Here is a 16,750-nt window from a genome sequence, read left to right as displayed (position 1 = left end):
CTCTGTCTCTCTCTGTCTCAAAAATAAATAAAACGTTAAAAAAAATTTAAAAAAAAAAAAAAAAAAAAAAAAAAAAAAAAAAAAAAACCTTTCTAATAAGCATTGACTATTTCAAAGCTCTTTTTTTCAGTTCATGACACAGGAACAAAATGGCAGCATTAACAGAGATTCAAAATAGGTTCTGTTATGCCCAGAATTCGTGATCCCCAAAGACCACCAGGGAGCCGAGTCCGATGCAAAAGCAAAAGAACCTTTATTCGAGCTAGCTCGAGCTCAGTCCCCTACCTGCACCGACGCAGCGGTGAGATACCAGGGAGAGAGAGCGAGTTTCAAAAGCACAAAGGTTTTATAGGGGTCTAGGGGCAGTTGGTGAGGTAATGGCTGTGGCCTCAGCCGATTGGCTGGGGAAGGGTCGTGGCCTCAGCCGATTGGTTGGGGAAGGGTCGGAGTCCTGTTACGCAGGTCGCTGGGCGTGTTTTGATCAGAAAGTTTGAACGGGTGAGCAGGAGGTTACTCAAGGGGAGGAGGCGCAGTCTGAGGTTTCTGTGAATTTCCCGGAAAAGGGGTCATGTCGGGGACATAGTCACTCAAGGTGGAGAACACAGAACAAGATGGAGTCGGCCAGCATAGGCCCGCCCTTTCATTCCCCCCTTGTCATGTAACTTACGGACCCAATCATGGGACCGGCTGCATTTATGGTGACAAGGGGAACAGAGTTTGGAAGTTTACGCTAAGTTCTGGGAAGCATGTGTCCCTGGGGTGGCTCTGGGAGGTCTAATTAAGTATTGTCCCTGAGCTGGTATCTATGATCTGCCAGGTGATGTTTTGGGGGGTGTGGGGACTCCCGGTAGCATGAGCAATGACAAGCAGAGTTAACAGAGTTACCAATATTAGGTGGGTCGAATGTGCTGTAGCTTGAGCTTGAGCTTGAGCGGGTTGTGTTGGTCCCGACTGATGGCCCATCGCGTGACGAAGTCCTTCCGGATCGAGGAGGGGTCCGCTGGCTGAACGTGGGTGTGATGGACCCAGGTCGTGATGCCGTCTACTTTGAGAGCGGTGGGGGTTGTCAGCACTACAATGTAGGGTCCCTTCCAGCGCGGCTCGAGAGTCTCTCGGTGGTGCCTCTTGACATAGACCCAGTCTCCCGGCTTGTACTGATGAGGTGTCGGGGTCGGGCCAGCCTCGTAGATGGCACGGAGGCGCGGCCAAATATCCTCGTGCGCCCTCTGGAGCCCTCTCAAGGAAAGAAAAAGTTCTTGATCTTTAAACTCTGCAAGAAGTTCAGCTCGAAGGCTGGGAATAACAGGGGGTGGCCTGCCAAACATGATCTCGTAGGGAGTAAAACCCAGAGTGTAAGGAGTGTTTCTAACCCGGTAAAGGGCGTACGGTAGGAGAGTCACCCAGTCCCCGCCAGTCTCCATGGTTAATTTGGTAAGGGTCTCTTTTAGGGTTCTATTCATTCTTTCTACCTGTCCTGAGCTCTGGGGCCTATAAGCACAATGTAATTTCCAGTTTGCCCCCACCGCCTTGGCTACTGCCTGTGTTACCTGAGAGATAAAAGCTGGTCCATTGTCTGATCCTACCATGGCAGGAAAACCATACCTGGGTAAGATGTCTTCTAGTAGCTTCTTAGCCACCGTCTGAGCCGTTTCATGCTTGGTTGGGTATGCCTCCACCCAGCCAGAGAAGGTGTCTGTAAATACTAAAAGATATTTATAACCATACTTTCCTGGTTTGACTTCAGTGAAGTCGACTTCCCATTGGGCTCCCGGTCTGGTGCCTCTGAGCCTGGTTCCTTTTTTATTTGATGTGGCTTTCGCGTTGGTGAGTTGGCAGGTCTTGCAGGCAGATACAACTTGCTCTATTTTGGTGTCCTGTTGGTGAATCTTGATTCCGGCATGTCGGATTAAGTCTTTTAATTTTCGGGCCCCCATGTGAGTAGACCGATGCATGTGCTCTAATATTGAGACTCCGAGCCGGTCTGGCAGCACGAGCTCCTTGTTAGGTGTATACCACCATCCCTTTATCTCCTGGGCCATGGGGAGTTTCTTGATCCGCTGTAACTCCTCCTGGGAGTATTTGGGCTGGTCTGGTAAAACTGGGTCTCCCGGGTCTGGTAGTTGTATGGTCATGGTGGGGACTGGAGTAAGGGCTACTGCCTTGGCTGCCTGGTCAGCCTTTCGATTACCTCTAGCTACTGGGTTATCAGCTTTTTGGTGCCCTTGGCAGTGGATAATGGCTAGCTTGGCAGGAAGCCATAAGGCCGTAAGCAGGTTAAGTATCTCCTGCTTATTTTTTATAGTCCGTCCTTCTGCCGTCAGTAACCCCCTCTCCTGATAAATTGCCCCATGAATATGAGCTGTGGCAAATGCATAACGGCTGTCTGTGTAGATGTTAAGCCGTTTTCCAGCTCCCAGCATCAGCGCCTTGGTGAGGGCTATGAGCTCCGCTCTCTGGGCTGACGTTCCGGAGGGTAGAGCCTCCGCCCATACGGTGTCCATTTCGGTGACCACCGCTGCACCCGCATACCTGTGTCCATCTCGCACAAAGCTGCTGCCATCAGTGAACCAAGTAGCCTCGGCATCGGGGAGGGGCTGGTCGGTCAGGTCCATCCGGAATCCATGTACTTGTTCCAGGATTCCCGCACAGTCATGTAGTGGAGCACCTAGGTCAGGGTCGGGCAGCAGGGTTGCAGGATTGAGGGCTGCACTGGGGTGGAACCGCACTCGTGGAGGGTTGAGTAGGAGGCTCTGGTAATGAGTCACACGTGTATTGCTCATCCATCTATCAGGAGGCTGTTTCAGGACCCCTTCAATGGCGTGTGGGGTTGTGATCCAGATCTCCTGTCCTAGGGTCAGTTTGTCTGCATCCTTGACTAGGAGTGCTGTCGCCGCAATAATTCTTAGGCATGGCGGCCAGCCGGCAGCCACTGGGTCTAGTTTCTTAGACAGGTAAGCCACTGGGCGGTTCCAGGGGCCTAAGGCTTGAGTTAGAACCCCTTTTGCTATTCCCTTATGTTCGTCTACAAAGAGGTGGAAGGGTTTCATAATGTCTGGTAGGCCCAGGGCTGGGGCACTTAGGAGGGCCTTTTTTAACTGATTAAAGGCAATTTCTTCTTTTTCAGTCCATTTAAATGTTTTCCCCTCTTTGGTAGCTTCATATAGGGGCCTGGCGATCTCAGCAAAACCTGGAACCCAGAGGCGGCAGTAGCCGGCTGATCCTAGGAATTCCCTCACTTCTCTTCGGGAGGTGGGAGTAGGGATCTTTAGGACAGTTTCTTTTCTGGCATCTGATAACCGCCGCTGTCCGCCCTCCAGGATATATCCCAGGTAACTTACCCTCTCCCTGCATATCTGAGCCTTCTTCTCGGATGCCCGGTACCCTAAAGCCCCCAGGGTAGCCAGCAGGTCCTGGGTCCCTCGCTCACAGTCTTTGGCCGTGTCAGCAGCAATCAGGATGTCATCTACGTACTGTAGGAGGGTGAGGCCAGGGTGCTCCCTTCTGTACTCACCCAGGTCCTCGTGTAGTGCCTCGTCGAAGATGGTGGGTGAATTTTTGAATCCCTGAGGTAGCCGTGTCCAGGTGAGTTGCCCACTGTAGCCCTCCTCCGGATCATGCCACTCGAAGGCGAACAGGGGTTGGCTCTGGGGTGCCAGCGGCAGACTGAAGAAGGCGTCCTTTAAATCTAGTACAGTATACCAGACCCTGGAGGGCGCCAAGGAGCTCAAGAGAGTATATGGGTTGGGAACAGTTGGGTGTATGTCCGCGACCCTCTTATTTACTTCCCGGAGGTCTTGTACCGGTCGGTAGTCATTTGTGTGAGGCTTTTTGACCGGCAGTAAGGGGGTGTTCCAGGCAGACTGGCAAGGAACTAGTACCCCTAGGCTTCGTAGTCTCCGGATGTGTGGCTGGATCCCCTTCCGGGCCTCCTGTGACATGGGGTATTGTTTGATCCTTACCGGACTCTCTCCTGGCTTGAGCTCTACCAGGACTGGGGTCCTATGAGCGGCTAGTCCCATCCCCCCCCCAGTCTCTGCCCAAACCGAGGGGAATTCTTGTAGCCATCTGTCTATATTATCCTCTCTCGGGAGCGCCTCCTGGTGGAGGAGGTATTCATCCTCCAGTTTCATGGTCAGGACCTGGATGGGGTGGCCCTTGCCATCGGTGACCTGAGGCCCCCCTTGTCTGAAAGTTATCTGAGCTCCAATCTTGGTCAGTAAGTCCCGTCCTAACAGCGGGTAGGGGCATTCTGGTATTACCATAAAGGAGTGGGATACCCGGCCCGTTCCCAAATCTACTGTTCTTCGGGTAGTCCATGAATACTGGCTCATACCAGTTGCCCCTTGTACCCAGGACTTCTTGCTGGCTAGTTTTCCTTGTGGGGTGCGGAGGACCGAATGTTGTGCTCCGGTGTCGACAAGGAAGTCAACAGGGGTCCCCTCCACTTTAAGAGTTACCCTGGGTTCGGGGAGAGGGTCCGAACCCCGACTCCCCTAATCACTTAGTTCATCTAGCTCTAGGACTTTTACTCGATCAGTCTTGCTTCCTTTCCCGCCGGCCCTTTTCAGACAATCTTGGGCCCAATGCCCTATCTCCTTGCAGTATGCGCACTGATCCTTCTGCAGCCTCTGCTTCCCCCCCTTGGTGGTTCTTTTACCTTTTCTTGCGTCGTCTGCCAGCTGCCAGAGACGGCGGTCTCGTTCCTCAGGGGAGTCAGCAGTGGTAGCTAGTAGTATTCTCGCCAGGTCTCGAGTCTGCTTACTGCTGGCAGCCGCCATGGCGCGAGCCTGCTTGTCCTCAGGAAGCTCCCGGTTATTATATACCTTTTCGGCTACCACCAGTAAGTCCTGCAGACTTTTTTCTCCTAGTCTATCTATTTTCTGTAATTTTCTCCTAATGTCTATGGCCGATTGGTTTACAAAGGCCATGATAACAGCTGCCTTGCTTTCCGGAGCCTCTGGATCCATGGGGGTATAGGTACGGAATGCCTCCATGATCCGTTCTAAAAAGGCAGCCGGAGATTCATCTTTTCCCTGTTGTACATTTCCTACCTTGGCCAAATTGGTTGGCTTTCTAGCAGCCATTCGGAGACCCCCCATTAGAGTCTGGCGGTAGACCCGGAGCCTCTCCTTACCTTCTGCCGTGTTGAAATCCCACTGGGGCCGAGTTAAGGGGAAGGAGGCATCTATCTGAGCCTGGTTGGTGGTGGGATTCCCGTCTGTGCCCGGAACTAGTTTTCGGGCCTCGTTGACGATTCTTTCTCTTTCTTCAGTCGTGAACAGGACCTGCAAAAGCTGCTGGCAATCGTCCCACGTGGGCTGATGGGTAAAAAGAACAGAGTCTAATAAATCAATAAGCCCTGCCGGTTTCTCGGAAAACTTAGGATTCTGAGCTTTCCAATTGTAGAGGTCACTAGTGGCGAAAGGCCAATAGTGATGGGGCTGGTTCCCCTCCGCGTCTGGGGGTCCGGTGGCTCGCAGGGGCAGAATAGTGGAGTCGGCGGCGGAGGCGGATTGCTCCCTCTGAGCCCTTTGTCTGGTGAAGGGCGGGCTTCCCACTGGAGCGTTTCCGCCTCCCGCTCTCGGAACAGCATCTGCCTCCCCCGGAGGGGGAGGATGGTGTTCTTCCAGCATCCTAGAGGGGTTATACGAGGGAGGAAAAATTAATTCTTCTTCAGTACCCCCCTGTAAGACAGGGTAGAGGGGTGCTGAAGGCTGGATAAGACTTTTCTTCTTCTTTGTCCCCTGCAAAGCAAGAATGGGTTTTGGCTCCGGAGGGAGCGGGGCTAGGAAGGGTTTAAGCCAAGAGGGTGGGTCTTCCACAAGGTCCTGCCAAGTGATAATGTAAGGGAGCTGATCAAGATGGCCCGTCTTAGGCTGAGAGATGATACTCCTGACTCGGTGGATGGTAGGGAGGTCGAAGGTCCCCTCTGGTGGCCATCCGACATTGAAAGTTGGCCACTCGCTAGAACAAAAAAACTGCCACCGACCCTTTCGGACTTCCACACTGAGGTTGTTAGCTCTTCCCCTCACATCCTTAAAGTGATCAATCATAATACTTAGAGGAGTAGTCTGAGTCTGTCCCATAACGTCCGTCCAGTAAGTCCACAGAACAAAACAGAGAAACACAAAAACAGACAAACAGAGGGCCCCTAGAAAATCTTCCAACTCCATGGAAGCAAAACTGAAAGCTAGCTTAGACATTTGAGGGGATTCCACGTCCCTCCAAAACCGATGAGGGGATTCCACGTCCCTCCAAAACCGATGAGGGGATTCCACGTCCCTCCAAAGACGACGGCCTCACGCCGACCAGCGGGAGCGACCCGCCTCGTCTCAGACCTTTGAGGGGATTCCACGTCCCTCCAGAAGGGAGAATCGGAACGTCTTCCGAAACTCCCGGCCCGTGGTCCTCCAGTGCGTCCACTTAGACCGCGTCGGGCACTACCAGAACTCCAGAAGTGAGCTCACACAGAAAAGACAGAACAAACAGACAGACACTAACCGTGGCCAGTCAGGCTCTCCGGGTCGGGGGTCCCTCAGGGGTCTTGGGGATCCCGGGCCGAGCCCCCAAATGTTATGCCCAGAATTCGTGATCCCCAAAGACCACTAGGGAGCCGAGTCCGATGCAAAAGCAAAAGAACCTTTATTCGAGCTAGCTCGAGCTCAATCCCCTACCTGCACCGACGCAGCGGTGAGATACCAGGGAGAGAGAGCGAGTTTCAAAAGCACAAAGGTTTTATAGGGGTCTAGGGGCAGTTGGTGAGGTAATGGCTGTGGCCTCAGCCGATTGGCTGGGGAAGGGTCGTGGCCTCAGCCGATTGGTTGGGGAAGGGTCGGAGTCCTGTTACGCAGGTCGCTGGGCGTGTTTTGATCAGAAAGTTTGAACGGGTGAGCAGGAGGTTACTCAAGGGGAGGAGGCGCAGTCTGAGGTTTCTGTGAATTTCCCGGAAAAGGGGTCATGTCGGGGACATAGTCACTCAAGGTGGAGAACACAGAACAAGATGGAGTCGGCCAGCATAGGCCCGCCCTTTCAGTTCAAATTGAAAAAGAAGTTATACGATATACAGCCATAAAGAAGGATCTTCTCTCTGTTTTGATGTTCCATTTCTTATTCCTGGTGACCTTGAAACATCATCTTGGTTCCATCACTTTTGCTCTTCGATTATGATTTCCAAATTCAAAACTAGATCTGGTAGTTTTATCCTGGTTCTTACATACCTTCTTCTTTCTGGAACTTTTTTTTCATTGTGAAACTCCTTTCTCCTGACCTACGTTTAAAACCCTGACACAAATTCATCATTCTGCTCCCCTCTATTTAATACTTCATGAAAGAAGGTAACTTTTCACCAAGGGTTAGCACTGTCATCCAACTGGATTGTGGAACTAATAAAAAGCCCATATCAACAGACTCTCAAGGTATCCAAGAGTTAAGTTACACAAGTTGTAAACAGTATGATTATTAGATGACAATATGTTATTATTATCTCTTACAAATATTTCCAGTTAATAACCATAACCCTACAAATCGACAATTTGACAACCTAGAAAATTATTTACACTACTGTATATTTTTACATCAAATTATTATTTCAGTAGGCACCTAAGTTGTATATACAATTCTAATCTGAGAACTTAACATAAACCTGAAATTGCAATGCGTCATTCAAAATTAGAAACTCCAGGTATGTATGGGAATTTCCCTTCCTGTCACGGTAATTTGTCTTCTCGGTCCCCATATGCAGTTAGGTTACTTAAGTTAGGGTCGCCATGGAACAAGCACCACTAAAGGTAACTGAAACAAATAAGCAAGTGAGTAAGTAAACAAATAATCTCCTTGTGAAAATGTAGCATTTCTATTACACTAAAACATCCACCGTCCAATTATCAGTCCACTTTACTATTTTCTCTGTAATCCCTTCTGGTATAATGGCATAATTTAACAAATGGATCAATAATATTTAGCAAAGGCAAAACTAAGGTATTTAAAGTTCATAAATCAAATCTAAGAAATGCGCAATTGATTATGATATGAATATTTCCTATAATTAATGTGCTCCAGTGAAGGGAAACTACTGGGATTTGACTTAATTTTCAGATTTGAACATGCTGCATTTGGAGTGAATATTTCAACTATAATACAAAGAGGCATCAGCTTATACCTAGTTAGGGTGAGAGTCATACCATTGTATATGGCAATGTTCCACATACTTTATGTCTATTTTTAAATACCCACAGCTCTTTAGTATGGAAATTTGAATTCCAGGCCCTAAGCAAAATAAAATGTTTATCGTTATCCGATTGATTTTTTTTCCAAAACATCAAAAACATTTATCACCCCTGAAGTCTTTCATACCAAAATAAAAATACTTTCCTATTTTAAGACATCTTACATGGATAAGGCACTTGAGTTTAAAATCAATGTAAACTGCCTAATTAACCAATACCACACATTCATAACTTAAAAGGGAGAATTTTAGGGTTTGGCTTAATGTGCGTTTTATACTAAAACTGTGATAACACATAATTTTGGACTGATGTTAGCCTTTTATAATTTGGTGGCAGAGCCTTATTTGATCATCTTTGGAAGTATTCAAAAATCTGGGTAATAGAATCCAAGTGAAGATGAGCTAAAATCTTAAAGGATGTTTTATGTAGAATTATTGCATGATGATATAAATCCATTCACATATAAAATTTTACGTGGAATTGTTGCATAATAATGTAAATCCACTCACATATAAAACTGTATATGCCGGGGCGCCTGGGTAAGCTCTGTCGGTTGGGCTTCCAACTTTGGCTCAGGTCATAATCTCGCCATCTGTGGGTTCGAGCCCCACGTGGGGCTCTGTGCTGACAGCTCGGAGCCTGGAGCCTGCTTCAGATTCTAGGTCTCCCTCTCTCTCTGCTCCTCCCCTTCTTGTGCTCTGTCTCTCTCTCTCAAAAATAAATAAACATTAAACAATTAAAAAAAACTGTATATGTCTGGATATACATAAATGTATTTTTTTTTAAGTCAAAGGAAAGTAGTGAAGGATTACATATCAAATTCTTAAAGGTGATTCCTCTGGAAAGAATGGATGTGTATGCATATATATCTGTAGGTTTAGAAAGAATTTATACTCCTCTATTTTCATTTTTTATAAAAAAATATTTATTTATTTATCACTTGTGTAATACTCTTTAAAAATGACTTCAAGTCAAGAATGTATAATTTCTCATATATCAGAATGAGAAGGTAATCAAGACCATTTTCAGTCAATTCTTCTATGTTACAAATTCATTGAGGGCAGACAATTGGTTCCATTTATATATGCACTCCCCTGATGCTAGTGAAATAATTTATACATAACAGGTTCTTGATAATGACATATTTGGTGAGTGAATAAACAAACACAAGCCACCAGCAGGTAGTGATCAGGAAATCTGTGTCATTATCACAGAGAAGCCACTGTGAACTGTAAAAATAAGGACATGTGACAGGAGATCATCACCATGATTACAGTTTGAGGGCAGAGTTCCAGTTCTCGGGTTCGAGGAATCGGAAGAGAAATAAAGTCCTGGCGAAACCAATAGAGAAACTCAGGCCGGGGAGTAAGAAGACATAAATTCTGTCCCTACAACTCTTAAGCGGATCTTGAAACTGAAGTCTGACTATAATAAAGAGGGTTTAAAAAAAATAAACATCTATCTACAGATGGCATTGATTCAGTGCTGAGCCCAAAGAAAAGAATAAAGTTCTTTTTGTATTACTGTTCCCAGTAATTCCCTAGTCATAGGGCCTTGGGTCAATGTGAAGCCAGTCACCAGAAATTAAGCCGTTGCAGGAAATATAACAGGGTAAAGAGACAAGAAGAGACAGACTCCAAACCTCAAACGTATGAGATATAAGTAGGAGAACCATGGAGGATTTCTAGGTCAAACTATTCTGTGTGACACTATAATGGTGGATACATGTCATTCATTATACATTTGTCCAAACCCACTAAGGGTACAACACCGAGAATGACCTTAATGTAAACCACGCAATTTGGCTGATAATGATGTGTCAATACAGGTTCATCAGTTGTAACAAATACACCCTCTGGTGAGAAATGCTGATAGTGGGGGGTTGTGGGGAGTGCAGAGAATATATGGGAAATCTCTGTCCCTTCTGCTCAATTGTGCTATGAACCTAAAATGGTGCTAAAAAACTAAGTCTGTTGCAAAAAGAAAGAGACAGAAATGGGAAATTAGCAGTAGAATAATAAAGATGAGGGCAGGTGATTCCTTTTTTTTTAAGTTCACTTATTTATTTTGAGAGAAAGAGAGAGAGAGAGTGGAGGAGGGCAGAGAGAGAGGGAGAGAGAGAATCCCAAGCAGGCTTTGTGCTGTCAGTGCAGAGCCTGACACAGGGCCCACTCCCACAAACCATGAGATCATGACATGAGCCGAAATCAAGAGTCAGATGCTTAACTGACTATGCTACCCAGATGCACTGAGGACAGGTGATTCTAAGAATTTTTCATTGGTAAAAATGTTCCATACCCTAGAATAGAGGCTAGAGGCAACCATTTAATGTTTTGGACGTGTCCCAAGTTTTGTCATTTTTTTCCCCACTTCTATCACTATTTTCACAATTCAAAGCTAACTCTCTCTCTTGACAAGAGTATTTCAATCATGTACTAATTGGCCTCTCTGGGTCCAGTCTTTCTCTCTTCCAGTTCATATGCCATACTTCTTCCAGATTTACCTTTCACAAATTTCTAACATCACTGTCCGATTTGAATGTCTCAGTGACTTCGTATCATGCACCGAAGGAAATCCAATTTATTAACATGTCTTAGTAGGTCTCAGCAGGTTAAGTGTTCAGTCACCACTTAGTTTACAATAAGGGAATAAATAAAACAATAAGATTATAAGTACAACACACACACACACACACACACACACACACACACCTTAGTGTATTCTTTCAAGAAATGTTGATTATAGTAAGGAAACAAGTTATACAAAGTAAATACATCTTTTTAATTAGTGCTTTCATTGTCTTTAGGTAAAATCCCAGTAGTGGAATTACTAAATCATAAGGTAGTTCTTACTTAATTTTTCAAGAAGCCTCCATACTGTTTTCCATAGTGTCTGTACCAATTTGGATTCCCTCCAACAGTATTATATTTATTTACAAGAGCTAAGATATGGAAGCAATCCAAGCATCCCTGGAGAGGTGAATGGATAAAGAAGAGGTGGTGTACACACACACACACACACGCGCGCACGCGCACACACACACACAATGGAATATTACTCAGCCCTAAAAAGAATGAAATCTTGTCTTTCACAACAACACGGATGAACCTGGATGGTATAACGCTAAGTGAAATAAATCAGAGAAAGACAAATACCATTTGATTTCACTCAAATGTAGAATTACAGAAACAAAACAAATGAAGGAACAAAGAAAAAAAAGAGACAAACAGGCTCTTACACATAGAGAACAAACTGGTGGTTTCCAGAAGGGAGGTGGGTGGGAGGATGTGGGAAATAGATAAAGGAGATTAAAAGTACACTTACCATGATGAACACTGAGAAATGTGTAGAACTGTTGAATCACTATATTGTATACCTGAAATTAATATAACACTGTATGTTAATTATACTTGAATCTTAAAAACAATACGATAAAATCTGGTAGATAAAAAAAAATTTAAACAGTAAATCAGAAATAGAAAACAACATGATTAATTCTAAGGAAGAGACTGTCTCCTGATGAGTGCCTTATAAAGAAACATGGATATGACTGGCTTAGAGGCTGAAAAATTATGCCTGACTGAAACAATTACCTTAAAATATGTTCACTTTAAGAATCAAAGTAGACCATATAACTAATTTGGGGCCAAACTGAAGAGTATATACAAAATAGATATAACCTCTTAAGGAAGAGGAAATCTCAATTAGATTTTTCTGATCTAGTCAAATGATAAACTAGCTGTCTGCAACACAAATATCCCGATGTGTGAGTTCTAGTTACATCTTGAGTTGGCCAGAGGAATTAAAGGTAGTGGATTCTGTTTACTCCAACCTGACCAGATGGCTATTTATGGGTATAATAAAATCAATCCTAGTTTTAAACTAATAAATTAATAAATAATAATAAAACAAGGATATGAATAAAAAGAGGCCGGGGAGGCCGGTAAATAATGACATTACAGCCTTTCCCCATGCTTGCTACAAAGGACTATGTTCCCAGTCTGAGCATCTTCCCTCAGGATGTGTGTGACTGGTGGCAGACGATGTTGGTGGTCATTGGATTATGATTCTGCTGTCAGTGATTATCTTCAGTTTCTAGTACAGAAGGTCCAAGTTGAGGCTCAAAATTTATGCACACCAGAATATATGCATTCGAGTAATCCCACTCCACAGACTCTTTCTGTTACTTGCACTTCCCTTTACTACCACCGGGGGGTGAAGGTTGATTTCTCACTGACTTATTTCTTCTTTGGTGACACTTATTAGAAGCCAGTCCCTAAATGTTAGTGGCTCATCATTTTAGTAAAACAGGAAATGTTTAGAAAAAAAAAACTAGATATTAAAATGCTCTAAACTTAGCACTCATTGATTATTCCGAGGTGGTCATTTTTTCTCTTTCATTCTACTACTTAGAATAGGCAAATTTGATCTTTGCCTTCCTTTACCTCGTGGCTAGTATACTATAATGCTTAACATTATGGACTCTAAAATCAGACCACCTGAGGTCAATCTTTGTTCATTTACTCACTGGCCATGTAATCCCATGGCCAAGCTGCTTGTCCTCTGTGATTTCAATTGTTGTATCTCTAAGGTGGCAAGAAAGATAGATTCTACTGCCTAGTTTCTTTTAAGGAGCACAAGAGTCAATACTTGAGAAAAACTTCAAGCATTGCCCGGCATATCAGATAAGACCTCTCAAGGTGAGAATTTCACAAATTGCAATCTAAGGGTCCTCTATCAATATTTAATTACTTCTATTAACCCTTCTAGGGAAATAAAGGTTATCAACAACCCCTACATTGGTACAAGCAATGGTCAAGACATCATCTTACTTGACGCATCAGGACTGGGAAACTCTCTTCCCACTTGGCTTCCTTACACCCACTCTCCTGGACCCCACCTACCATTACTTCCCTTAGTCCATCATTGATTCTCCTTTTCTCATGATATGCCGACAAGGGGGTGTCCTAAGATTCAGTGCTCAGACCTTTCTCTTTTCTCCCTTATTTATCTCATCCAGATCATGATTTCCTAGCCCTTTATCAGACGATGTTTCCTAAATTTAAATCTCCCACACAGAACTTTCCCTTGAACTTAAAATTCACGTATCCACTTACTCCCTGAAAATCACCATGTGGACGGCTAATGATAGCCCACATTTAAATTTTTCTTCATGGAAAATCTGATCTTTCCCAAAATCTGTTTCACTCACAGTTTTTCTGATGTTATTGTACAGCAACAACATCCTTTTAGTAGTTTTCGATAAGAGCCTTGGAAACATTCTGGGTTCCTCTTTTCTCTAAAGCCATCTATCTAAACTGTCAGTAAATTTTGTTGCTTCTGTTGTCAACACACACCCCAAATCTGACCACCTCTGTGCACTGCAACCAGCCTGGGCCAGGCCGCCATCATCTCTTGCTTGATTACTTGGATGGCGTTCAAATTAGACTCCCTGCTTCTACCTTTCCACCATCAGTTCACAGCTTAGCAGTGATTAGTGCTTCTAGAATATAATTCCACTCATGACACTCCTCTGTTCACACTCTGCTGATGACTGTCCTTGTCACTCAGCGTGAAAATCAAAGCCTCTTCCTGGTGCTGTAGGCTGCCCCTGACCCACTCGTTACCTCTCTGAACTTCTCTTCTTCCTCTTCTAACAACTAAGAAGAATTAATATAATTCCGTGTATACATAAAATAGATTAGCCAATACAAACAATTTATCTGTAACATAAAATGAAAGAACCAAACATGCTGTAATGCTTTGTAGAGGTTGATGGGGGGTGGGAGGGAGGGGAGGGTGGGTGATGCGTATTGAGGAGAGCACCTTTTGGGATGAGCACTGGGTGTTGTATGGAAACCAATTTGACAATAAACTTCATATATTGAAAATAAAATAAAATAAAAAAATAAAGCCAAGGAGACAGGAAAAGAGCTTCTGTCCCCTCCAAAATCAAAGAAAAAAAAAAAAAAGAAAGAAAAGAAAGCTGATGACATTATTTGAGTGCCTGGACAATGATGACCAAAGTTCACTACTTGAACTTCCTAGTTATATGAGCCAATAAATTTCTCCACTTACACCTTAAAAAAAAATGTGGGGGCCTTCTTAAATGTACATGTAGAATGTATGGAATATATAGAAATTGTATTCAACTTTTTCAATAACTTTATTGATTTTCTTGAAGACCACTTAAGGGAGTAATACATTAAAATGGCTTTGAAAAGGCAATTAAAGTTTTTACTACTTTGTCTTTCTTATGCTCTCTTTGCAGAAAACAAGGGAAGGGAAGGGAAGGGAAGGAAGGGGAGGGAGGAAGAAAGAGAGAGAGGAAGGGAGAAGAGTATGAAGAGAAAGTGGGGGGAGAAAGAGAGTGAGCAAAGAAAGAGGAAAGATCTGCAAATATAAATAAAGCTGTATGCCAACATACATTGAATTATTTTACATGATATTCTTATTTTTGAAATACATAGCACAACAATTCATTCCAAGACAAATTACAGTCACACAGGAATCCTAAGTGTTTGTAGAACCACTTACACATTCAAACAAATTGCAAAGCATGTTAAATTACACCAAATATTTCAATATTGATACCTACTGACACACCACAAGAGTTCCCTAATTAAGGAATTCTTGCTGATGATGACTGCCATAATAGCTAACATCTTCCAAAATGAGTTATCTATAAACAGAGAACCTGCATACAGTTGGCCAATGTACACTTCTACTTATGAATGATTTTTATTTAGAATCCCATATAGACTGGTCAGCCATATGCAAGTATGTAATTCCTGATGGGGTTGTTTTCTTTGTGTTTGAAAACGAGAGCAATCCTGTCCAAATGCCATACCTGTGGGTTATTAATTAATTTCACATTCACCATTATTAAAATATGATTACCCATGATTGAATGTGTTAATGAAAAATAAGTACTTGTCACTGGCAAATGGTATCAAAAGAGCAAGAGGGCATTGAAGGCCACATAACCAAAAATATAATCCATTTGTCTTCTCTTTGAAGAATCCAGTAATGCTAGCAACATGCCACAATATAACTAAATAATCTTGGTTTATTTGCGGGAGAAACATAAAGGAAAAGCAATGACAATGTTTTGGTTTTGATTTTCTTTAAATACTCAAAAAATTCTTATAATACCAAACATGTCTAGAAACATAGGATAATATTCCTCATGTATGGAAAATATGAGAAATACAGCTAAATTAAGAAAAAGTCACATAGTCTGATAAAATACACTGGGGGAATTAGTTCAGGCCATAGGATGAATTGATCACATAAATCTCTAGCAAAATATATTAATAGCTACAGTAAAATCCAATAAAACAAAATTAGCATCCTATGCCTCAGGGCACATTCGACTTCTCTTACACATCCATTTCCAACACCATGTCAGCTTGAGGCCCGCTGTCTGCCAGGAAAGAGTTTGTGTTCAAGATATTCATTTTTCTCAAATGAGGAAGCTTTCTAACATTGAAAAACTCTGTATTAGAACTGTACAAAGCTTGCTTCGAATCACCATGTGGTCATATAACGAGGGAAAAACTTTATGTTTACTCGCCTTCCTATGATGAGTCTAAGAAAAAACTACAACAAAAATAATGTTTTTAACTGTGGTATAATATCTCCAGGGGTATGTCCATTAAATGAAAGAATACAGTGAAGATATTATAAAAACTGTACAACACTAAAATGTTAGTATGACTATCATTTTATTTACAAGAAAAAAATATAAGACAGGGACTTTGTAATGTAGAGTTGGCCAACAAAACATTACTACTTGTCCTAAAATAAAAGTTTAGATGAACGATCAGAACTCTGCTATTTTTACAGAGTACTCTTTTGCTGATATATTAAACCTTCTGATAGTGTTATTAAATTATTATTCAAAAGCTGACTTAAGTTACTGAACAGCTAGTCTTCAGAATGCTTTGCATAAAAGATCTACATTAGTTGTCTTCTACAATGAGAACAGAATCTGTACCTTCTCAAATAGCTCAAGTAGAGTTTACAGAAAGCCATTTTGTTTTTTCTTAAATCTCATTATTTAGGGTCTGGACATCAAGTACCCCAGGCAAACTGAAGTCATCTCTTGGTGATGAAATGAAAGGCTACACTACCTCTAAAGACCAAGACATGGCAGGAATATTCACTGTCAAGAACCTGAAGGAAGAGTTGAGTAAACCATGGGGTTGATGCGATTTTTCCTAATTGTATCTTATTTGTATTTTCTTGCCCTCTTTAAACCTTTAATGAAGTCCTATCAAAATATTGTAGCCTGGCATACACTTTGCTACAGAGAATTGAGACTGGTGTCTCCTTCCAGTACCCACTTCTTAGGCCCAAAGTAAACCTTCCCTCACATCAGGAGGATGGTGACAGTGGTAATATACGGTCATAATATTCTCCAAAAAAAAAAAAGAGGGGGGGGAGACAAAAACCTTTCTGACACACAAGAAAAAGAGTATCAGTATAATACGTTATTAGTAGACAAGCAGGGGCAAAATAGA

At 43.3% G+C, this 16,750-nt stretch overlaps 1 protein-coding gene across 1 annotated transcript; it reads right to left on the bottom strand.

Annotated features, from left to right (window-relative positions):
* Window positions 1-1,004: 1,004 nt before the first annotated feature.
* Window positions 1,005-6,086, bottom strand: LOC122216836 (the record flags this gene model as incomplete). The annotated part of the gene is given in 1 exon segment (XM_042933828.1): window positions 1,005-6,086. A coding segment is annotated over 1 exon segment (5,082 nt), but the record flags the coding sequence as incomplete, so codon positions are not given.
* Between the last annotated feature and the right edge of the window lie 10,664 nt (window positions 6,087-16,750).

The sequence above is a fragment of the Panthera leo genome, chromosome B1 (genome assembly GCF_018350215.1).
Source record: "Panthera leo isolate Ple1 chromosome B1, P.leo_Ple1_pat1.1, whole genome shotgun sequence".
Classification (NCBI taxonomy): domain Eukaryota; kingdom Metazoa; phylum Chordata; class Mammalia; order Carnivora; family Felidae; genus Panthera; species Panthera leo.
The sequence above is the reverse complement of the archived record's forward strand: the minus strand, read 5'-3'. Positions and strand labels throughout refer to the sequence as shown.